This window comes from Mastigoproctus giganteus, chromosome 2 (genome assembly GCF_048544385.1).
Source record: "Mastigoproctus giganteus isolate SK-2022 chromosome 2, ASM4854438v1, whole genome shotgun sequence".
Classification (NCBI taxonomy): domain Eukaryota; kingdom Metazoa; phylum Arthropoda; class Arachnida; order Uropygi; family Thelyphonidae; genus Mastigoproctus; species Mastigoproctus giganteus.
The window spans coordinates 251,603,870-251,629,696 of NC_143576.1; the positions used below are offsets into that span (position 1 = coordinate 251,603,870).

Consider the following 25,827-nt stretch of genomic DNA (forward strand, 5'->3'; position numbering starts at 1 on the left):
AAGACCATATTGCTCTGGGGATATGTGGTGGTCATTCCCTGACCTTTCCGCATCCTCTGTATTTGGTGGTCATGGGCTCGAACCCCGGTCTAATCAAGAAAGTGTGTGCTACGCACTGCTGCTCCTGCCCACCTGGCTACGGAGGCGTCTTGTAACCTGTCCACACCAAGGATCTTGCCATTGAGAATATAATTTGGTGCATATTATTTGCTTGTGGTCTGTATAGGGGACTGGCAGGAAATAGCTATACAGGGGATTGGTTGACTTGCAGCTGTATCAATTAATTCATTTTCCCTAATCATAGTGAGACTGTGGATCCACAGAAGCAGATGTTTTCTGTGGAAGTAAAATAGCTGATCCTACATATGATTCCGACTTCGAGCCACTCATGTAGAAAGTTGGAACACTGTGCATGATGTAATGCAAAGAGTTGCTGGTAGACAGCTGGCGGTGTGTTTGCCCTCTCCCAAATCTTAAAGGAGAAGTTGCATGATGAAAAATTGGGATGCTAGGGTGGAAAGAATTGCCTTGGTGGCAGGAAAACATTGTCTACTATCATGTTTAGCTCATTTAAAAACCCTTGCATTTGAATACCAAAAGGCCGGTTAGCAGTCTGATGGGTGTTGTAGAGATTTTCCCATTGTGGCTCAAAAATGGATGTCATCCACTTGGGATGATTAGGCAGGGATTTTTTTTTAAAGCATACAGTAAGGACAACTGCTTACATCAAAGAGAATGAGATGGTTCAGTTGCTTCAATGAAGTGGTTTTGAATGGGGGATTTGCACAATGCTACAGTGTTGGTGCAGATGGCCTGGCAGTGGACTGAATCTAACCATCGGAGTGCACTGTCTCTAGCATAGCTTCTTGAAAGTGATCCGATCACATCATTCCCATAGTATGGACATACCCAGGTGGGCATGAGTTGGTGTAGTATGAGATTAGTATTAATAGTGATAAAAAGATGCAAAATAGTATATGAAAAAAAAAGGGGAAAAAATTTTTTTTTCTTTTTTTTCCCTTTAATTTTTAATTTTTTTTCTTAAATTTTATTTAAACTACCCAATCTACACTACACCAAGAGGAAGCTTATTCCAACAATATCTTCTGCTGAACCAAATTTATGTACATCTATATTGCAAATTTTAACTGCAACCATCTTTTTACAACTTAAAAGTATGTCCGCGCGCGCGTGTGTGTGTGTGTGTGTGTGTGTGTGTGTGTGTGTGTGTGTGTGTGTGTGTGTGTGTGTGTGTGTGTGTGTTATCTGGGAAAGAGTAAGGATGCTATCAGAATTTAGTTAATTACTCATTTAAATTCTTAAATATCTGAATCAGGTCTTCTTAATGATGCCTAGTTTCTGCATGCTAATTTCTCAATGATGCCTAGTCTTCTCAATGATGCCTAGTTTCTGCCTAGTTTCTAATTTACAGAACTTGAGTCTTTGTTGGTCTTCTAATATTGCTCTTCTCTGTACATATTCCATCAGATCTATATCCTTCCTAAAAATGAAGCTTCTAAACTTGTATGCAGCACTCAAATTATGGCCTAACCATTGCCTTATTCAAAAGGATAATCATCTCACTGTTTCTGCTGGTAAGATTTCTGTATATCACTGATACAGCTGCCCTAGCAGCCTGTCTGCACTGCTCAGAGAACTTCATAATAGACTATATATGGAATTACTGCTATCCTTGTATTTATCAATGTTAAACCTCAAGTGCTGCTGTTCAGCACATCCGAAGATCCCACAGGATACTGTGTTAGACCCCTTGCTGTTTTTAATATTTTATGATACTGATGTAGACATTAAACTTCATATGCCTACATCAGCATCATTATAAAATATTAAAAACAGCAAGAGGCCCTAGTTTCTGCCTAGGATCCTGTGGTATCTTCATTTAAAATAATATAAGTCCATCAAAGCCGTGACCATTAATAATCACCCTGTCACTTGCTGCTCAACCATCCCTATATCCAAAGCAGTACCTTTACCGCAATTAAATATTGTGACATGCAAAATAACTGCAAGGAGTTTTGATAAGTTTCCTTAGGTACTTGAATACCTGAATGAACATGTAGGCATGAGTGCTTTATTACAGGTATATAATTTACTTCTTACAGATTGTAAATTGTGGACTTGCAATATACCAAGTGGATCCAGTTTATTGAACAATTAGATTTATTTATACCAACATGAGAGATAGAACAAGGAAGTACAAATATCCTTGACCTAAGGAACCAGCTGTATCAAGAATATGAAAATGCAGAAGCTGATAATGAGTAGTGAACATAATGTCATAAAATGGGTAGCATCAAAAGAAATTTGTGGTCAAAGAGAAAGGTGTGGGCTGCAGTTTCAAGAATTAAGGAGGAGGGGAGGGGCAGAGACTATAGTGAATTAGGACTCAATAGTTCTTGAAACATTTTCAGATTGCTGGTTTTATATTTGATATTCTATAATCAAACATTCTCCTCTAGAACTCCATTTTGAATTTGGTGATAAAATTAGTATTTGTCATACACCTAATTTTTCCTTTCTTTAATTAGTATTTGTCATACACCAGTTTTTCCTTTCTTTTAAAATCTTATATCTTTCTGCCTTACTCATATAATATTAGTATCAATTTCTCTTTTAGCAATTGGTCTTATCAATTTCTCTTCCAGCAAATTTTACTTCTTTCCAATTTAGTAATTCTGCATGGAATGACTTTTTTTTTTTTCCTTCTGATTTTGCTTGTTAATTTTATCTCCTCTTGAATTTTCTAAGTATATTATTTTTCCTCTTTCTCTATATCCAACTGTCTTAAATCTCTATTTAAAATGACTTCAGCACACTCTAGTTAGGTAACATGACTGAATCCTAGCTTCAATTTCATGAGCATGATCAATATCTTTGTGTAAAATTCCAAAAGCCTCCTGGTTGTTATACGTAAACATATCAAAATTGTGTTAATAATTCAAAGATGTTTCATGAAATTTTTTGGATTTACATCCCCCCCCCCCTTTTTTTTTATTATTATGCTCCATTATAGCTGACAATGAATGGTTCTACATGTCCAGTTTTTGCTCAAGAATAATCTATGCTTAAATGGTGCAATTTGAAATCTAGGTCACAATTACACAGCAACTTGCAATGCAAATCTGTTACTTACAGATGGAGGTGTCAGCATCTCAGTTCTTTTATGTAGCTTATCAAAGGAGAGTGATTGTACTGACATTTAGAATAGTGTTCCAAAACATTTCTTTAAGAATTCATACCAGTTTAGTTTTTAACTTTAGCAGATTGAAGAACTTTGACTGTTACTTCATGAAGAAAAGATCTTAGTTCATTTAAATTATGGGCAATAGGTCATCAAACACAGGAATAAGTTGCCTCTTAGTATGGTGGAGACTGAATCTTAAGTTTAGGGCAAAATTAAACGATTACCTTGTGGGAATGGGAATAGTACAAATATTCTGTTCTTGTTTTGCTGATGCAAAAAAAGTTAACTTCCTTGCATCATTTACCCTTAGTAGTAATATTAATACTAGATGGTTTCAACTAATTTGTAGGTTAGAAACTGATGCAATAAGTTTATCTTGTAGCTAATGTTCAACTGTGTTTTTATTTTCTGTCAGACTAGTTTTACATAACTATGAAAATTCCAATGATATGGACTCAGGAAGTTGCCATGTGCTTATTTTTTAGTTGAGTATCAATAAAGGAATTAATATCCAAATGAGAAACTCTTTGAGAAGAAACAGATGATTAGTATTACTAATGGTAAAATGATGCTAGGAAATTAAAGTATAAGTAGCATCAACCAAAAAAATTATTATTATTATTTTTTTTTTTGGAGATCATAAGCAAGCTTATATTCAGAAAATGTAAGAAGCTTTAAAAAAAAAAGAAAAGCAACATAAGGGCTAAATAAATAGTACAGGAAAGTGAGAGAGAAGTACAAGCTCCTCTCTAACTCACTTTTAACTATTTTTCTAGAAAAGTGTCTCTAGTCTGTTTCAGGAGCAAAAAGGAAAAAAAAAAAAACAGGATTTAGTAGAAAAGGAAAGTACTTCAAAGTAAAAACAAGCTGTCAGAGAGAGAGAGAGAGAGAGAGAGAGAGAGAGAGTTAAAAAATGCTGTAACTTTAGCAATTGATTGCTAAGAACAGATAGTAAGATTCAAGCCTAATTAAAATTGGAAAAGGTAAAATGGGAAAAATGCAGTTGTGAACATCCATTCCTGAAGAAAACATCCTAAGGGGCTGTCAATGGATATCACAAATTAAATTAAAGAATATTATTTAGAATTAAAAAAAGTTGAAAGGAGAAAATAATGATGCAATGATACTTACTTCAGACCATCCTTTTTTGCGCCAGTGATAGTTGCAAGGTCTAGTAGGACAACTTTGGGTTTCAGGACTGGGTTTAACAGAAAGGTCACAAAATGTTTCGCTAGTAACAACAGCAAGATCTTCTTGATAACACTGTGGATAGCGAATCTGTGTACTGTTACCACATACAGAATCACACTAGAATTAAAGGCAAAATCAGAAATTAAGTCTCCTTTACCCGTTTAATTCTAAACACTCAAATATTACATAACAATATCAGATATACAGGCTAGAATAAAAGCATACCATTTTGGTGGTTTTTATGCAAAGAAAGATTGCTGAAATGATATTCTTCTTGTATTATTCTATGCAAGAATATCATCTGCATAATGTAGCCATAACTTGGACTACATATTATAGCTATAAAGTATAATGGCTTTAAAAAGTGAAGCTATAATAGTTTGTCTTCTAAAGCCATGCTAATTAATATAATTGTCTTACAGCTACAAACTAAAAGATAACAAGTCTCAGAACAACTTCCACAATCACAATGAAAATGACACTCACCTATCAACTTAATCTCACTCTACAGGCAAGACTGAAAAATTAGTCATTTTTTTGAAAGAGAAAAAAAATTAATAAATACTAGTCTATGAAGAAGGCCACAAGAAGGTATAATTATTCCTGCCACATAAAATAGATCCTTTGATGCAATCCAGGTTGTATGCAGATGTGTAAAAAAAAGTACGTAGGACAAACAGAAGGGAAGTAGGAGATAAAATATGAACAGAATAATATCATATATGACAGAACTGACTGTTCTGAAATTGCACTACACAACTTGGTGATGGCGCCTCCGTAGCCAGGTGGGCAGGAGCAGCAGTGCACACTGCTGCTCCCGGTCTAATCAAGTAGCACACGCTTCTTGATTAGACTGGGGTTGGAGCCTGTGACCACCAAATACAGAGGATGCAGAAAGGTCAGGGAATGACCACTGCATATCCCCAGAGCAATATGGCCTTAGTTGCTAATGCTCCTAAAAAAAAAAAAAAAAAAACTTGGTGTAACTGCTGATGGCTCAGATAAATCAGACAAAGATACTAAGGCTGCAACTCTGTTACACTGGTATGTGACAAGGTTGCAGCCTAGTGTACACTTTATGAGGAAGTTTTGGTTAACAAGAATGAGAAGAAAAAGATGTGTCAGATGGATGCAGCCAATCCATGTTTTGGCAAGAACAACTTCAAGTCCATTGTTTTAAAAAACTAGAGTTCAGTTGCTGTGGGTCATTTAAGTTTGTACCATTTCATTTTAGCCTGAGATTGCCATAGTTGCTTCCCACTGATTGTGGCCTACTCGTTGATGAGAAGTTTATAATTTGAATATGGGACCTGTGACTGTGCATAATACTGGCTTACTGGGAATTTGGAAACTTGATTTGTATTTTCATTTCCTGGAATTACAGTATGTCCTGCAATCCAGAAGAACTTCATTATTGGCAAGTTGCATCATGCTGAATCAACCAAGACTGAATTTCTTTCAGAGCTAGAGAAGGAAGGAGATTTGCATTGTAGTATAGCCACTGCACTCAGGATGTTTGTATAAATTAAGACTTAAGAGAGTAGGAGAAATACTAATATGATCACGGGCTAATTTAATTGCATAAAGGTCAGAAAAGGATAAATTGCACTTAACTGGGAGTGATGGATATAGGAAAAACTGTTGCTGCACATACAGCAGTGTAACATATCTGGATACAACGGGAATTTCTGATACATGTCATGTAGATACAACCACACATAATTGTCTGATATTCACATCTACTATAGAATGCTTTCCCCATTTCTAAAAGTGATATTTTTTTTTTATGATATCTCTAAACACAAGAGGCATTAGAACCATTAGCATTAGCATTAGTAGAGGCATATGATGCAAGAAAGCAAGCTTATTCAGCATCAGCCAGAAAAAAAAAAAAAAAAAAAACACACCACTCCCATTTCACCCCTCCGTTTGCTCGAAATACCTGTCCAGTTGAACCTTAAATTTGTTTAGGCTATCAACTTCAACAACAAGTGATGGAAGTCGGTTCCACCAACCAACCACCCGCTGGCCAAAGGCAAATTTCCGCACATCTATCCGACATCCGTCCTTCCTCAATTTGAATTTATGCCCTCTGAGGTGATTATTCTGAGCAAGATGAAGAATCCCATTGGCATTGAGCATGCTCAAACCATTCAAAGCCTTATACACCTCTATCAGATCACCTCGCCGGTGCCTGGTCTCCATACTCTGTAATTTGCAAAACTTAAGCCTTTCTTCGTAAGAGCAACCCTTTGTTCCATTCACTAATCTTGTTGTCCTTCTATGTACCCGTTCCAGCAGCTCTACATCCTTCTTGAAATGAGGCCTCCAGACCTGTATACAGTACTAAAGATGTGGCCTAACCATTGCCTTATACAAGGGAATAATCACCTCCTTATCCCTGCTAGAAAAATTCCTGTATATCATTGACAAGACACCATGAGCTACGCTTGCAGCTCATCTGCACTGCTCAGAGAACTTCATATCTGCCTGCACAATTACCCCCAGGTCCTTTTCATTCTCCACCACTGCCAATGTTTACTTTACCTACATCATTCTCCTTCCTGAATAACTCCTCATGCGTGAATGTAGATGCAAAGTACTTGTTTAGATTGTTAGCCACCTGAGCAGGATCCTCAACTGTTGAACCATCAATATCCAGTGGACCAATCTGATTCATCCCTTTCCTTCTTGAGTTTAAATAGGTAAAGAACTCTTTTCTGTTTTTCTTTGCATCCTTTGCCAAGGATTTTTCGTAGTCTGCCTTTGCCTGCCTAATCTCCTTTGTGACTTGGTTACAGACCAACTTATATCTATCATAGGCTTCCATGTCACCCATTAATTTGTATGTATCCCATGCATTTTTCTTCTCTGCCACATGTCTCATTAGTTCATCTGACAACCATTTAGGCCTAAACCTTGAACAATATTTCTTAGTTGGTATGTAAAGCCTGGTAGCCTCCAAGATTCGTTCCTTGAATGCTTCCCATTTTGAGTTTGCTGTTGGTAACATCATCAGTTGGTCACACTGTATAGAATTTAAATACTGTCTCAGTCCATCGTAGTCGCCTTTACGAAAACAAAAACCCTTCCCTTTACCTCTGATGGTAGTTACCTCCTTGAGTAAATCCCACTTCAACACACTGTGATCACTGCCACCTAGTGGTTCATTTATCGGCAGATTCTTAATGCATGAAGAATCACTACTGATAATCAGATCAAGAGTATTGCTCCCTCTTGTTGCCTCACGAACATGCTGATGTAGAAAACAATCATCCAATAAATCCACAAAAGCCTTGCTAGTGTGCGAGTGACCAACCCACAAATTCCAGTCAATATCTGGGAAATTAAAATCCCCCATTATAAGACTCTCTGATTTACTGGCCCACTCTATTTCCCTGTACAATATCTTATTATACTCATCAGAGTCATTAGGCCTATAGCACACTCCTACTCTCAATTTTGATTTCCCTATGCTTATATCACACCAACCTGACTCGACACTGCCCTGTCCATCAATGTCGACTGGCTTCACTTCCTTGGACTTTATATGTTTCTTAACTAATAGCATAACCCCTCCTCCCCTCCTGTCCTGTCTATCCTTTCTATACACATTGTATTCCCCAAATTCCAGTTCCGCATTCCTTATATCTGTGTGACACCACGTCTCTGATATCACAACAATATCTGCCTTTGATGTTTTGAGCAATACCTCAAATTCATCAAATTTATTTACCAAACTCCTAGCATTGGTGTACACGCAGGTATACATGCACCTGTTTCTATTCTTGGCTACCCTAACACAACCCATGTGTTTACTTGTACCGCAATGACTCCCAGCAGTCTCTGAATTATCCTGCATCTTGTTTTTCACGCTTCTGCTCATTTCAATAGAAGCAGTGCAAGAATCACTTCCACCTCTGCCAGTGGCTACTGTTAATCTATTAGTCCTTGTATCCCCCCCAACTAGCAGTTTTCTGACCCACCTAACTCTGCCTTGACAGCATCAGCAAATATTCTTGCACCCTTTCTATTTAAGTGTATCCCATCCCTGTAGAAGCAATCTCTCCTGTTAACAAGTATAGTCCAAGCTGAAAAAAATTCTACCCCTTGAGCCTTGCACAATCCCTCCAGGGCCGAATTGATCGACAAGGCTCTCATCATATACTCCCTCCTATCGTGTCTGGGCAGAATTGCAGACACTTTCAAATTCAACCCTAATTCACGGCTTTTATTCAACAGTGACCTGTACTTGCTAAGTAATTCCGCCGGTCTCCTACTCTTAATATCATTAGTGCCTTAATACCTTACATGGGTTGGAGGTCAGGAAGAAGAAAGAAGATATTTGTTAACATTAAACTTGAACTTCTGTAGTTGTAATTTTCAGGAAATACGTATGAAGGAAGGTTGTTCCAGAAAATGGCACCTGATTAAATAAACAAAAGATGAAAATTTGGTTCTGTGAGTTTGAAGTTTGATAGTAAATGGATGTTGGCTAGTAGCAGCACATGGTCGGACTGTTTTGAAAGAGAGAGCAGGAATTATAGAAGCCAATTCAGTGCCCATGGAAGTATCTGTAGAAAAGGCATGCAGCAGAAACAGTATATCTATGAGACAGTGAGTGCAGAAACACTGTTAGAGAGGAGTCATTAATTAACCTAACTGCCCTCTTCTGAATGGAATTTAGAAGCCTGAGAGAGGTTTTGGGGGCACCGCCCCAGATGTGGGAACAATATTCCATGGTAGGATGGATTTGTGCAGCGTGAACAACTGTTTGGAAGAAAAGTAACGCCAACAGCGAAAGAGAAAACCAAGTTTTTTAGATGCAGAGGAAGCAATATTTGTAATGGCGCCAAGAGAGATTAGAAGTCAGGGTAATCCCCAAAAGAGATATATCATTTTGCCTAAAAATTGGAGTGTCACTAAAGATAAGCATAGGAGCAGAACAATTCTTTTTGCAAGATATGAGACAAGACTGAGTTTTAGATCAAAATCAACTAAGTTGTCTTTGCCCCACTGGAGAATTACCTGGAGATCGGCATTTAAGGAATTGGTAGCAGATATTCGAGAAGTTGAAGCTGATTGAGCAGGGTGAGGTTTCTCAATCTGGAAAGTGGAAGGCAATGTGCTATTATCAGCGAAACTATGGACAGGATTTGCAGTCAAAGAAAGAAGGTCATTAATATACAATGGAAAAAGAGTGGGAGAAAGAACTGAACCTTGGGGGAGACCAGCATTAGTGGAAAAGTTAGAAGACAGAGCCATCTACCATCACCCTCAGTGAGCAGTCAGAAAGAAAACTGGATAACCAATTACAAAAAACAGTTGGCAAACCATAAGATGGAAGCTTGTTTAGCATTAGTAGAGGCATATGATGCAAGAAAGCAAGCTTATTCAGCATCAGCCAAAAAAAAAAAAAAAAAAAACCAACCACTACTCCCATTTCACCCCTCCGTTCGTTCGAAATACCTGTCCAGCTGAGCCTTAAATTTGTTTAGGCTAACAACTTCAACAACAAGCGATGGGAGTCTATTCCACAAACCAACTGCCCGCTGGCTAAAGGCAAATTTCCACACATCTATCCGACATCCTTCCTTCCTCAATTTGAATTTATGCCCTCTCAGGTGATTATTCTGAGCAAGAGGAAGAATCCCATCGGCATTGAGCATGCTCAAGCCATTCAAAGCCTTATACACCTCTATCAGATCACCTCGCCGATGCCTAGTCTCCAGGCTCTGTAATTTGCAAATCAGCAGGATCCTCAACTGTTGAACCATCAATATCCAGTGGACCAATCTGATTCATCCCTTTCCTTCTTGAGTTTAAATAGGTAAAGAACTCTTTTCTGTTTTTCTTTGCATCCTTTGCCTGCCTAATCTCCTTTGTGACTTGGTTACAGACCAACTTATATCTATCATAGGCTTCCATGTCACCCATTAATTTGTATGTATCCCATGCATTTTTCTTCTCTGCCATATGTCTCATTAGTTCATCTGACAACCATTTAGGCCTGAACTTTGAACAATATTTCTTGGTTGGTATGTAAAGCCTGGTAGCTTCCAAGATTAGTTCCTTGAATGCTTCCCATTTTGAATTTGCTGTCGGTAACATCATCAGTTGGTCCCACTGTATAGAATTTAAATACTGTCTCAGACCATCATAGTCGCCTTTACGAAAGCAAAAACCCTTCCCTTTACCTCTGATGGTAGTTACCTCCTTGAGTAAATCCCACTTCAGCACACTGTGGTCACTGCCACCCAGTGGTTCCTTTATCTGCAGATTCCTAATGCATGAAGAATCACTACTGATAATCAGATCAAGAGTATTACTCCCTCTAGTTGCCTCCCGAACATGCTGGTGTAGAAAACAATCATCCAATAAATCCACAAAAGCCTTGCTAGTGTGCGAGTGACCAACCCACAAATTCCAGTCAATATCTGGGAAATTAAAATCCCCCATTATAAGACTCTCTGATTTACTGGCCCACTCTATTTCCCTGTACAGTATCTTATTATACTCATCAGAGTCATTAGGCCTATAGCACACTCCTACTCTCAATTTTGATTTACCTATGCTTATGTCACACCAAACTGACTCGACACTGCCCTGTCCATCAATGTCGACTGGCTTCACTTCCTTGGATTTTATGTGTTTTTTAACTAATAGCATAACCCCTCCTCCCCTCCTGTCCTGTCTATCCTTTCTATACACATTGTACTCCCCAAATTCCAGTTCTGCATTCCTTATATCTGTGTGACACCACGTCTCTGATATCCCAAGAATATCTGCCTTTGATGTTTTGAGCAATACCACAAATTCATCAAATTTATTTACTAAACTCCTAGCATTGGTGTACATGCAAGTATACATGCACCTGTTTCTATTCTTGGCTACCCTAACACAACCCATGTGTTTACTTGTACCGCAATGACTTCCAGCAGTCTCTGAAATATCCTGCATCTTGTTTTTCAGGCTTCTGCTCATTTCAATAGAAGCAGTGCAAGAATCTCTTTCACCTCTGCCAGTGGCTACTGTTAATCCATTAGTCTTTGTCTGCCCCCCAAGCTAGCAGTTTTCCGACCCACCTAACACTGCCTCGATAACATCAGCAAATATTCTTGCACCCTTTCTATTTAAGTGTATCCCATCCCTGTAGAAGCAATCTCTCCTGTTAACAAGTACATTCCAGGCTGAAAAAAATTCTACCCCTTGAGCCTTGCACAACCTTTCCAGGGCCGAATTGATCGACAAGGCTCTCATCATATACTCCCTCCTATCGTGTCTGGGCAGAATTGCAGACACTTTCAAATTCAACCCTACTTCACGGCTTTTTTTCAACAGTGACCTGTACTTGTTAAGTAATTCCGCTGGTCTCCTACTCTTAAGAAGACCTTTATGCCAAACACGATCAAAAGCCTTTGAGATGTCAAGAGTAACTGCTTGTGTTTCACCAAACCTTTGGCGCCTCCGTAGCCAGGTGGGAAGGAGCAGCAGTGCGTAGCATGCACTTCTTGATTAGACCGGGGTTTGAGCCCATGACCACCAAATACGGAATATGCGGAAAGGTCAGGGAATGACCACCGCATATCCCCGGAGCAATATGGCCTTAGTTGCTAATGCTCCTAAAAACCAAATAACAACACCAAACCTTTATATTGTATTTGTCCATAAATGAGTAACACAAGCCAGAATATCACCAGTGGATCAACACTGACGAAATCCATACTGGCAATAGTTGATCAGATGAAAGGTTTCTAGATAGTTTAAGAGTTGGCAGTTAATTGATGTCTCCATTACCTTAGAAAGAGTAGAAGTAATTGCAATGGGACGATAATTGGATGGGAAGGATTTTCACCCTTTTTAGGAACTAGCTGGATATGAGCAAATTTCCAAGCAAAAGGAAAAACACCTTCGAAATAAGAAAGTGAAAAAAGGTGGCAAAGAACAGGAGTACAGGATTTAAGAACAAGTGAAGAAATATCATCAGGACCTAGAGCCTTCTTAGTTTCAAGATTCATCAAAATCCTTCTGACATTCTTTTGACAGAAGGCATTGAATGGAGCGTGTTGGGAATGGTGGGAGGTGTTTTACCAAGGTCATTAATACATGAGTTGGAAGAAAAATAGATACTAGCAGGTCAGCTTTATCCTTGGCTGAAGTGACAATAGAACCATCTATTTTAGACAGAGGTGGGAGCTGATATGGGCAAAATTTGTGGCCAATAGCTTTGGCAAGAGATCAGAATGCTCGGCTACCATTAGGGGAAGAAGCAAGTTTTCTACTCTTAGCCTGTTCAAAATCTAATTTGGACTGATTTATAACTACTTTACAATTGTTGCAAGCTTTGGTGTAGGCACAAAGTAAAACTGAAGAATTGGAAACACGCCAATTATGATATGGAACATTCTTCTCTTGAACAGCCGTAGCACATTTATTGGAAAACCAAGGTTTAGATAAAGGACAAGATTTTAAAGCGGAATGTGGAATAAAGGATTCCATTCCTACAAGAATAATTTCACATGATCTGAGCAAACGTTGACATCAGAAATTTTGAAACAGTAGTTCGACCAAGGAAAAGAAGAAAAGAAATCTCTCATGTCATCCCATTTTGCATTCTTGTAATGCCAAACAACATGAGGTTGGGAATAGTTATGAGATAAAGGCTCCACTGGAGAAGAGCCAATCACCAAGTTGTGATATGAGGTGCCTAAAGGACCACTCACTTTGACAATGTACTTAGAAAGGTAGTTTGTGAGAAAAAAGATCAAGAGTTTGGCTGTATGGTTAGTATTGTCTGGTATTCTGGTAGGTGGTGGTAGTAGTAGTAATAGCAGTAGAAGTAGTGGCATGTGATGCAAGAAAGCAAGTGTATGAGCTTATGCAGCATCAGCCAAAAAAAAAAAATTACAAAACAATCCCCTCTAAATGTTTGTCCAGTTCCTCCTTAAATTTATTTAACCTATCAACTTCCACAATGCCAGATGGAAGTTTGTTCCAGCAATTAACCACCCGCTGGCTAAAGGCAACTTTCTGCACACTTATATTCTATATCTGTCCTTCCTCAATTCAGGGGCTCAAATCTGGTGAGTATGGGCTTGGCACACCCAGGGTCCTGAGCTGTATATCACCATTCTTCTCTTCCTTGGTGATTCCCTTTTACCTCTCTCTCTCTCTCTCTCTGGGTAGTTCAGGAATTTTTTTTTTTTTTTTTTTTTGGCTGGTGCAGCATAAGCCGCGGGCTTCCTTGCACCATATGGCTAATAATAATAATAATAATAATTTAAATTTATGCCCCCTTAGGTTCGTAATCTGAACAAGTGGAAGAATCCCATCAGAATTCAGTGTGCTCAACCCATTCAAGGCCTTATACACTTCAATCAGATCACCTCACCGGTGCCTACTCTCCAGCTGCTGCAATTTGCAGAACTTAAGTCTCTCCTGGTAAGAGGATCCCTTCGTTCCCCTCACCAATCTTCTTGCCCTTCTCTGTACACGCTCAAGCAAATCTACATCCTGCCTAAAATGAGGCCTCCAGACCTGCACGCAGTACTCAAAGGCGTGGCCTGACCATTGCCTTATACAGAGGGACAATCACCTCCTTTTCCCTGCTAGCAAAATTCCTATATATCATTGACAAAACCCCATGACCTGCCCTGGCAGCTTGTCTGCATTGCTCAGAAAACTTCATATCTGACTGCACAATTACTCCCAGGTTTTTTTCATTTTCTACCACCTTAAGTGTAGTACCACATCCTGCAATGCATCTTCAACCAGTGACTCCATTATTTTACCCAGAACAGAAGTTAAACTAACTGGTCTGTAATTACTCGTGTCACCTTTCGATCCCCTTTTGTGAATTGCGGATACATTTGCACATCTCCAGTCCGTGGGGACCACAACTGAGTCCAAGGATGCTCTCATAATTATAGCTAAGGGTTTGCTTACTTCCTTTGCCACCTCCTTTAATATAACTGGATAGATCCCATCCATCCCAGGTGCCTTCCTTATGTTTAACTTCAACAGTTTCTCCTCCACTTTGTTCTCAGTTATTACAAAATTATTAAGCACCCTGTTACAATTTGATAACCTTGTGGCATTTTCAAACCTTAATAACTTCTCATTTGTGAATGTAGATGTAAAGTACTTAGGTAAATGAACAATGTGTGCAAGGTCATTAGTAATTGCAAAAAGTCTCAGCATCTCAATCAGCTGGGTCGGTGTGACTAGTAAATAGAAGCCAGCTAGAGTTGTGAACATTAAAATCACCAAGGAAAATTACCTCACTGTTAGGAAAGTTGGACTGGAGAAAGTCAAATTGCAAAGAGAGGAAGTCAAAGATCTCCAAGTGATTAGTGGAGTTGGGAGAACGGTAGAGACAACAGATGAATTTGATACAATGAGGTAGAGAGATTTTAAGCCAGAGAAGATCGAAAAGAGGAGATTCCAAATAACTAAGTCTCTGACAAGGAATATCGGAATGGACATATGCACAAATACCATCTTTGAGGTTAAAGGAATCATGCAGTGAATAATTTGGGCAACTCATTTGAGCAGTGGTTGAATCAACCGATAACTGAGATTCTGTCAGAAAAGTACACCGGGTTCGGCAGACTGTAAGTGAAAGTGGACATCATTGAGAATTGCGATTAGAACTGAGGCCATGTATATTTGTGAAATGCACTAGTAAGTGCTGGGAGGTTTAGATCTTTTTGCAGATTAGTTTGACAATTCATGGTGTATTCAATAGTGAGAATAAGTGGGAGGGGGGAAATGCTGTATGAATTAATGAAATTTTGGATATGGTGTACACATGGTAAGAATATACCCAGATCCTTGACATAACGTGGCCTCAACAATGCCCCTCCCCCCCACATACACACTACTCTGACTTCCTCCAGTCACTATCTGGCAGAGTAGAGGTAGCAAGATTATAGGCACTAGCTGATCCAGAAGACTCCTAGAGAGTTGCCAATAGGTTCAGTCCAGTGTACTAACTACCGGCCAGCCTGCAAACACTGTTTTAGAGCTCTACCCTCGAAATGTAAGGAAGTTTGGATCTCGCCATGGTGTTCATCTTAACCTCAAAAGACATCAATTATACCTGCATGATGGAAGAGATGGGGAAGGGTTGACCGGAACTTAGCTCTGGAGACTAAACATGGATTCCACCACTTCAAGCCTCCAATAAGCAAAGTGTTGGTATTGAACTGGTTGATGAGCCATCTACCACCTAGTATTGCCTGGTAACACAGAGGGGCGGCATTCCTCTGTGTGGTGTGGTGTGGGTGCCACATTTTGACCCCTGCTTACATTGGTTGACCTGGGTTGTCACCCACAGTGTGCTTGCACATGGTGGTTATACCAAGGATAACTAACAGTCCCACCATCGTGAAGGTGCAAGCAAAGGATTTGGCTGTCACAGACCGTCTGGATTTCACCGAAATTGGGTCCACTTGACTTGATTGTCATCCTAATATCAGTTCCATCAGCGTTTTAGACTCCCAGGTAGCAAGCACATCTTCTCTGGCATATCTGAGAGAATGTCTGAAAAAGCCTCAAGGACCAGATTATTACAAGCTGGCAAATATAGACCACATAGAGGATCTGGCTCAGAAGTCTCCTGGAGAATGTTGTTTGGGTATACATTCCAATGTTACATTACCTCTTGCAGATTACCCAGAAGGTTTATTTTCTTCAATCTCACTTTAGTTCACTTTTTCACTGCAGGTCAAAGAGATATAACCACATGGGATGAGCCACTAAAGAACAATATTTTTAGTGGTGTTATGGTGTGTATGTAGTGGGAGAAACCATAATCACCATAATCAGTTAAGATCTAATGCACATATGGTACAAGTTTGTACTGGTCACATCCCATATCATGGCTGAGGTTATTTTAAGTATATTCATCCTTTTTTGGCATAGTTTGGATTTTTCATTGTGTGTTTTAGAAAATTATTGCAAAAGTTAGTCCTAAGAAATAGACACGGTCAGAATATTATAAGATGCAATTCTAATTTGTAAATCTGATTTAGAGTGTAATTTGCTATTTTATTGACTACTGAAGTAGAAATTCAATATAGCTCGTGTTTTGAGAGTGACATGACACATTAACGTTTTGTGTGTGCGTGCGTGTGCATATTGTGTTCAGTGCAAACAGTACGAAGAAATTGGGCACAAACTCACATTCTGATAGGTGTTTATGAGAGCTTGAAAAACAGGATGGATGCAATCAAAGGAATTAAAATGGATGGCCCGTCAAGCTAACAGCTGCCCAAATCAATGCTAAAACCCTCACTTTAATTGTGCAGGCAGATATGAAGTTCTCTGAGCAGTGCAGATGAGCTGCAAGAGTAGATCATGGTGTCTTGTCAATGATATACAGGAATTTTTCTAGCAGGGATAAGGAGGTGATTATTCCCTTGTATAAGGAAATGGTCAGGCCACACCCTGAGTACTGTGTACAGGTCTGGAGGCCTCATTTCAAGAAGGATGTAGAGTTGCTGGAACGAGTACAGAGAAGGGCAACAAGATTAGTGAATGGAACAAAGGGTTGCTCTTATGAAGAAAGGCTTTAGTTCTGCAAATTACAGTGTCTGAAGACTAGGCACTGGCGAGGTGATCTGATAGAGGTGTATAAAGCCTTGAATAGCTTGAGCATGCTCAATGCCGATGGTATTCTTCCTCTTGCTCAGAATAATCACCTAAGAGGGCATAAATTCAGATTGAGGAAATACAGATGTAGGATAGATGTGCGGAAATTTGCCTTTAGCCAGCAGGTAGTTGGTTGGTGGAACAGACTTCCATCCCTTGTTGTGAAGGTTGATAGCCTGAATAAATTTAAGGCTCAGCTGGACAGGTATTTCGAACGAATTGATGGGTGAAGTGGAAGTGGGTTTTTTTTTTTTTTTTGGCTGATGCTGCATAAGCTTGCTTTCTTGCATCATATGCCTCTACTAATGCTAATGCTTGTGCATCAGGCAATCAAGCAGTAATCCCCAGGACAAAATGAGCTGGTCCCAAGTGAGGTAGTTATTATCATTGACTCTATTGTCGGGGTAACAGGAAATATGTCGTGCAAAAAGGATTAGTGGAATAGAATCAAGGTATGTGTGCTAGTGCAAAAGTAGGTCATGTTGTAGAGCAGATACCATCTTTTAAGGGCAGGAAAGGTAATATTGTTGTACATGTGGGCACTAATGACTTACTAATATTGCCCTGTACTTACTTAACAAGTACAGGGCAATATTGGGAAAAACTCATGAGTAAGAGTTAAATTTTAAAGTGTCTGCAATCCTGCCCAAACACGATACGAGGGAATATATGTGGAGAATCTTGTCAATCAATCTTGTCAATCTTGTCAGCCCTGAAGAAGACTGTGCAAATCTATTGGAACATGCAGCATTCTGGAAAGCAAAGTGTTGAGAATTTCAAGCCCCAGTGTGGATCATAGATGAAAGAAATAAATACATGAGCTGTGTTAGGATAACTCAGAGTAAGAGTACGTGCATATTATGCATATTATTAGTCTATAATCAAACAACAAAGGAGGTTAGGCAAGCTAAGGCAGATTATGAGAAGTCTTCAGTAAAGAATGCCAAAAAAAGAAACTAAAACTCCATTACTTATATTAACTTATTACATTATATTAACAGTAGAAGGAAGGGTTGAATCAGATTGGTACACTTTATGTTGATGATCCTACTTGGGTTGCTAACAAACTGATAGGTATTTTGCATCTACATTCTGCATGAGTTCTTTTGGGAGGTGAATTCCAGCAGCTCATCAAAATCTAACAGAGTATTAAATGATTTTGTAATAAAGAGAGGAAAGTGAAAGAGAAATTGTTGAAGCCTAACATAAAAATGGTGCCTAGGGTGGATGGCATCCATCCAATTATATTAAGGTAGGCATCAAAGGAAGTAAGCAAACCTTGGCCATAATTATGAGAGCATCTTTGGATTCAGGAGAGGTCCCTATGGACTGGAAATGTATCCCCAATTTACAAAGGGGGATCAAAAGGTGACATGAATTATTACAGACCTGTTAGCTTAACTTCTATTCCTGGGGAAATATTGGAGTCTCTAGTTAAAGAATTAATGCAGGATCATCTAGATAGGAATGTGCTTATACTGAAGCCACAGCACATATCTGTTAAGGGGCAATCTTGTCTGACCAATCTGATTGGATATTATTTGGTTTTTTTTTTTTTAGGAGCATTAGCAACTAAGGCCATATTGCTCCGAGGATATGCGGTGGTCATTCCCTGACCTTTCCGCATCCTCCGTATTTTGTGGTGACGGGCTTGAACCCCGGTCTAATCAGGAAGTGTGTGCTATGCATTGCTGCTCCTTCCTACCTGGCTATGGAGGCACCCATTGGATATTATAATACAGTAACAAAATAACTCGATGTGGTATCGAAAGCTTTCCTGAAATACAAGTACATGATATCAAAATTATTTTGTTAACATATACTTGAATTTCAGGAAAGCTTTCGATACTCTTGCAACATAAAAGACTGCTGTACAAACTGGAGCAATATTGCGGCATTAAGGACAAGTTGCTGCTATGGAAAAAGGATAGTTGAGTGGTAGAAGACAGAGTGGTTTTTAATGGACACTGCTCTCCATGGACTAACATTATTAGTGGAGTCCCCCAGGATTCAGCTGGGCCCATTGTTGTTTTCTATATTTATTAATCATACTGATGAAGTATATCAGGCTTAAATGTCTAAGTTTGCAGATGATACAAAGGTTATCAGGGTGGTTAATGACAGTTAGGCTGCTGCAACAAGAGCTAAAAAAAATTAAGCAAATCGGCTGAGAAATAGAAGTTGAAGTTTAACGCTGACAAATAGAAGGTATTGCATATGGATATGCAGTAAATCCAGATTAACATATAAACTATGTGGCACTACAGTCAGAGTAGAGGGAAAAAAGAGCTGGGGTAGTTGTGCAGTCAGATATGAAGTTCTTTTAGCAATGCAGACAGGCTGTCAGGGCAGCACATGGAGTTTTGTCAATGATATACAGGGATTTTGCTGGCAGGGAGGAGGAGGTTATTATCCCATTCTATATAATGAAATCATTAGGTCACCATCTTGAGTACTGCATATAGGTCTGAAAGCCTCATTTGTGGAAAGATGTGGATCTGTTGGAATGTGTGCAGAGAAGGACAACAAAATTAGTGACAGGTATAAAAAGGATGGTATTATTAGGAAAGGAGTCATTTTTGCAAGATCAGCATCTGGAGACTACACATTTGTAAGGAGATCTGACTAAGGTGTTTAAAGGCTCTGAACATATTGGGTAAGCTCAATGTCAATGGAATCTTTCCTCTTGTTCAGACTATGCACATGGTGGGGCATAAATTGAAATTGAGGATGGATGCTAGCAGAATAGATGTAAGAAAATGCCCGTAGCCAGTGGGTAGTTGATTATTAGAAAAAAAACTCCCATATAGTGTTGTAGAAATTCAAAAAAGAACTATAGAAACTTTTAGAAGGGATTTATATGGGAAGGGTTTTTTTTTTTTTTTTTTTTTTTTTTGCTGATGCTGTATAAGCTTGCTTTCTTGCATCATTAATTACCACTACTAATACTTTTAATTTTTTAAAGATATGATTAGGGTCACTTTTATAATCTCATATTCTTTACACATTCCTTTCATATTTAATTTGTTGTGTGTAATATCTTTTCTATAATGATATAATCAATTGTGCTTTTCTTGTTTCTAATTATTCTTCCATGTAAACTATAATGCACAGCTTTTTTTTTTTTTTTTTTGGCAGTTTAACTAGTAGTTCCTGTAATGCAAAAGGTTTTAAGCTAATATATTACTTTTATTAGTATTTGTTATTAATATTAAATTAATCAGCTATAGAGAAATACCTTTTCATACAAAAATTAATAATGAAAACTTACATTTATCTATATAACTGTTAAACTAACAACAATACAAACCTTTGACCAATGAGACCAACCCCAGTAATAACATGGAGAAAGGACACATTTTCTTTCACTCTCAGGTAATGGTTCTTTACATTCTTTAGTAGAAACTTTTTCTTCCTTTTCATTTATACAAAACACTTTCCTTGTTTGTACTCCAGAGCCACATGTCACTGAGCACTGTACATTAAAGAAGAAAAAATTAATGTGTATCCAAATTAAAATTTATTTCATTTTTATCCATATAACAAAAGCATTCCACAAATCCAATATATTAAAATAACTATTTATATGAATAACCAATACATTTCATGATATGTTTGTAATGATATGAATAAAAATAAATTATATAATTTCAAGCAATTATTAGTTGATTAAAGGTCTACAAAATATTTATGTGAATTATTTATGTGAATTTTATACTACACTGTGTTGAATTAGATGGAATATTTTGGAAAGCACTCAAAAACATACATACTTCTTACTGAGACTATCTTGTCTCCTCTAAAGCCAAGGGTTTTGAAAAGAGCAGAATTTATAAAATATAACAAAACAGAATAAAAATTACATAAAGAAAGTTTTCATCAGCTTGAGTACAATCTGATCAGGAAACCACAAGGACTGAGTGAACCCAAAGGATGCAGAATTTCAATAACGATAACCCTTTCATAAGAGAAAATATGGAATTTACTTTGTGTGTTCTGTGGAGTATGCACCCATAAAAGTATTTTTGTTTGGGTCTAGGAGTAAATATTCAATGGCCTTAGCGAACTCCCATGATATTCCTCAATATCATCCTGGTCTAGTCTAACGTGCAAGAAAACCAAGGATGAAAAAAAAAAAAGGAGAGAGAGAGAGAGAGACTAGATGTGACAATAACTCAATTTATTTGCTTCCCTCCCTTCACATAGATAACCATCCATTTGACCTTTGAATTTATTAAAATGGTCAGCCTTAACAACCTGCGAAGGCACCGTATTCCAGCAATCAACAACTTGCTGGCTAAAAGAAAACTTCCTACAATCTAGTCTAAACCTCTTCCCCTGTAATTTGAATTTATGCCCCCGAGTTCTGGAATTTGTCTATTCTGGACTTTCTCTATAACAGTGAAATTTCTACCTTCATTCATTTTACTAACCCCTTTCAAAGCTTTAAAAACCTCAATCAGGTCACCTCTGAGGTGGCTGGTTGCCAAGCTCCATAGCTCACACATAACTGGTCTTTCCTTGTGTGGTCACCCTTTTGCAGACCTAATAGCAAAGAATTCGTGACTACTATTTGAGAGTGTTAGCAGAGTTGGAATGGAAAAAAAAAGTTGGGGGGGTGGGGATTTGTACAAATCTGCAAGTAAGGATATCAACTTTAGTGAGGCTCACACTGTCATTTTTCTAAAGTCACACTGTATCTTTCTCATTTTCTCTAGCTATATGGCTTTCGTGTTATAGTTCTGCTGCTATCTTTATATACAAGTCTTTCAATTCCTAATAACAGTTTTGCTCTTCCCCACAGGGCACCGTGGCAAGCCATTTGTGAATGTCCTTACTTCTGGCACTTGAAGCACCTTAAACAGGTTTGGAGAACATGGACATAACTGTGCAGTTTACATAAGAAGCTTTAATCGCATTAGAAGATATTGGTGTTTTAAATGCAAGAATGAGGTTTCTAGTCAGAACTAGATTCCCATCCCTATGAAAGAACATTTGCTTTGCTGCTATCACTCCTTGGATTTTTAATTCTGAACAGATTTCCTCTGCAGACACTTCCAGCAGATCCCATCCAGAGATAAAACTTTGGGATATTTTCAATGTCTTGTGGGGGATTACTACAATTGGTATTCCTCAATAGATTTGCTTGGAAGAGATGTTCAGAGTGCCATCGGTTTTTGTCTCAACAAGGATGTCGCCAGAACAAAGCCGTTCAAACGATTTGGGTGAGCCTACTAGCCCTTCTAAACTAGATGAAGGGTGACATTTTTCCTATGGGCTTTTCACTTTTAGTTTGTATAATCAGGTAACGAGGTGTTGGGCCTGGTGTATCTTCAGTTTAGGGTCTTTTAGCTGAGGTAGCATTTTCAGTTTCAGTGACATATTTTTCTGGTAGAAACGTTATTGGGATCCCAGAAGAAGAATTTAAAGTATCAGGATTCATAGTTGTTTTTTTTTTTATTCAGTAACCAGGCTCCCCACCCACCATGAAACCCAAATGGGATGCCCACAACTTGTAAAGTAATAAATGCACTCAAGAGTGGGATGCCAGGGCTATCTAGACACTATACCTTGCACTGCCACCAGCCTGAATCCTGTCCCTCAGACCATGAGGGTAGGAGCTGGCATTGGCACGGTTGACCCTTGCAAGCAAACCCACTAACCAATTGATCCTGGGTGAGCCATCCAGGACCACCCATCTTGTAAAAGAAGGGGCCAAAGTGGTGGGTTGAAGCTGGGTCCCTCATTCACCAGGATCCCCCTTTCTAAGTTTCCATGAGTTGCAGAGCATGGCAAACACACCGGATTCCTATGATGATAGCCTGGAACATAGGCTGTGGGTGATGGATCCCAGTAATGCTAATCTGGAGGACCAACAGCATCACTGGGAGGTTGCCTTACCACATATAGGTGCCCACGTCTGGGGGATTGTGTTAGCTGGACAAAGGAAGATATCACTGTAAAAAAATTTATATTATTAAAAGATATTGACATTGGCAGGATGTTATGATGGTTTCATGATCCAAGGGCAACTGAAGCTAAAATCTGTCTGAGTATTTATTACCATATCCTTTTAGTTAATTACAGTTAGATATTCACAGAGCATCTATTGTTCAAATATGTTTAAGGTATGTAAAGAGTTTGCTTCATCACAAAATATATGAGAGTCAGAGGAGCTAATGACTGGAAGGAGATAGTTTGGATTGCCAAAAAGAATGGAAAGTCAATCAGAATGTACCTTACTGTGAGCAGAATCTTACAAATCTAGACAAGACATCAGTTATAGCTCAGACACAGCATGGTTTTGTTAAGGGGAAGTCTTGCCTGACCAATTTGATTGGATACTATGATGTAGTCACAAAAAAACTGGATGCAGGGAATAACTTTGATATTATATACTTGGATCTTAGAAAGGCTTTTGATACTGTTGCACATGGAAGGCTGCTGCACAAATTGGAGCAGTGTGGCATTGGTGGCAAATTGTTGCTATGGATAAAGGGATGGTTGAGTGGCAGAAGACAGAGAGTGGTAATCAATGGACACTGCTCATCGTGGACTAATGTTATTAGTGGAGTCCCTCAGGGTTCAGTGTTGGGTCCATTGTTGTTTTCTGTATTTATAAATAATATTGATGATGGTATATCAAGCTTAATGTTCAAGTTTGCAGACGATACAAAGGTTGGCAGGGTTGTTAAGGACACTACTGACGCTATGCTGCTGCAACAGGATCTGGAAAGGTTGAGCAGATGGGCTGAGATGTGGCAAATGAAGTTTAACATTGACAAATGTAAAGTACTACATATGGGAAACAGCAACCCCAGAGCAACGTATCAACTCTGTGGTACTACACTGACAGTGGTAGAGAATGAAAAGGACCTGGGGGTAATTGTGCAGGCGGATATGAAGTTCTCTGAGCAGTGCAGACGGGCTGCAAGAGTAGCTCATGGTGTCTTATCAATGATATACAGGAATTTTTCTAGCAGGGATAAGGAGGTGATTATTCCCTTGTATAAGGCAATGGTCAGGCCGCACCTTGAGTACTGTGTACAGATCTGGAGGCCTCATTTCAAGAAGGATGTAGAGCTGCTGGAACGAGTACAGAGAAGGGCAACAAGGTTAGTGAACAGAACGAAGGGTTGCTCTTACGAAGAAAGGCTTAAGTTTTGCAAATTACAGTGTCTGGAGACTAGGCACCAGCGAGGTGATCTGATAGAGGTGTACAAAGCCTTGAATTGTTTGAGCATGCTCAATGCTGATGGGATACTGCCTCTTGCTCAAAATAATCACCTGAGAGGGCATAAATTCAAATTGAGGAAAGACAGATGTAGGATAGATGTGCGGAAATTTGCCTTTAGCCAGCAGGTAGTTGGTTGGTGGAACAGACTTCCATCCCTTGTCGTGGAAGTTGATAACCTAAATAAATTTAAGGCTCAGCTGGACAGGTATTTTGAACGAACGGAGGGGTGAAGTGGAAGGGTTTTATTTATTTATTTTTTTTGGCTGATGCTTATGATGCAAGAAGCTTGCTTTCTTGCATCATATGCCTCTACTAATGCTAATGCGAAATAGAACAGAATGGAGAATATCCCCTAGAAGTAGATGATTACATGTAAGAATAGAGCATTCAGTAAGCTGTCTGATCAATATAACTTCTCATCTATTCATCCATAAACTGGAACTCCTTTAACACAGGACCTTTTTTTTCCCAACGAAGTTTACAGGTAGGATGCATGTTAGAATTGAGAGCTGTGTATTGTAAAATGCTTCCTTGGTTATCACCATCATACTGGGTTGTTATTTGACTATTTGTCTTTCTGTTACCTTGCAGTTAGGATGTTATCCTTTTGTTAGCCTCTGTTATCCTCTCACATCAATGAGCCGTTTCCAACCTTAGGATTGCCATTGGCTGAATGTTATTTGGTTAATGAAGCAGTCCTGATACACCCAAAACAGTCCAATGTAAAATCCCAAGCACTGGTTTGGCATTTCTGAGATACAAATACCAGCACAAACTACCAACACTGTGCTCCAAGTCACTTAAATCTTTCACCTTGCCCCTCTCACAATGTTAGCCTTTTTAGCATGTTAGCATGCATACAACATCCATACATATCCACTAGGGCTTGCATAAAACCGAGAAATTTCAAAACTGAGTTTAACCGAAGTTTACTCTTAAAACCGGTTTTAAAACCGATTTTCTCAGACTTAGGGAAAATAATTAAAAGCTTATAACACGGGTATTTATTTTATATTGGGTAGATTGTACAAATCGTAATCAAATCTTTTAAACAAAATCTATCACCTCTTATAGTAAAAAAAAATAAAAAAATTAAAATGCTCCAAAAAAGTAACCAGCTTGAGATTATACAAAATTACAAATTGTACTCAAATCCTTTGAATAAAAACTATCTTCTCGTATAGTAAACAAAAAAATAATAAGCCCTATAATAATAATAATAATAATAATAATAATAAATAAATAAAAATAATGTGAAAAAAAACAGCTTGGGGAAATTACTTAACTATTTATTGCTCAGCTTTTTTCTGAAAATGATCCTTTAAAAAACACAGTATATTAAGAATTTTTCCTTATAGACTTGACCTTATTTTCATGTTAAAGATACCAGTGATCGAAAACGCCCTCTCAAGTTGGACATTTGTTGGTTTAATGGTCAGCGGTGCTCTATAAACTTTCTCCAGCTTTTCACTTCTACTGCTAGTTGCCTACAAAATTTTCAATTATTTGCTGATTTCCAATTCACTCGGATATTTTGAAG

At 38.5% G+C, this 25,827-nt stretch overlaps 1 protein-coding gene across 1 annotated transcript in view; it reads right to left on the bottom strand.

The window, feature by feature from the left end:
- LOC150090379 (A disintegrin and metalloproteinase with thrombospondin motifs 9-like) overlaps positions 1 to 25,827 on the bottom strand; it is a 514,590-nt gene that overhangs the window by 88,092 nt on the left and 400,671 nt on the right. Inside the window, exons 27-28 of the mRNA XM_090369090.1 lie at positions 20,361 to 20,525; positions 4,337 to 4,513 (exon numbers count right to left, since the gene is read on the bottom strand). Of these exons, the coding sequence (XP_090225216.1) occupies positions 4,337 to 4,513; positions 20,361 to 20,525 (342 nt within the window). The remainder of the gene's footprint in view (positions 1 to 4,336; positions 4,514 to 20,360; positions 20,526 to 25,827) is intronic.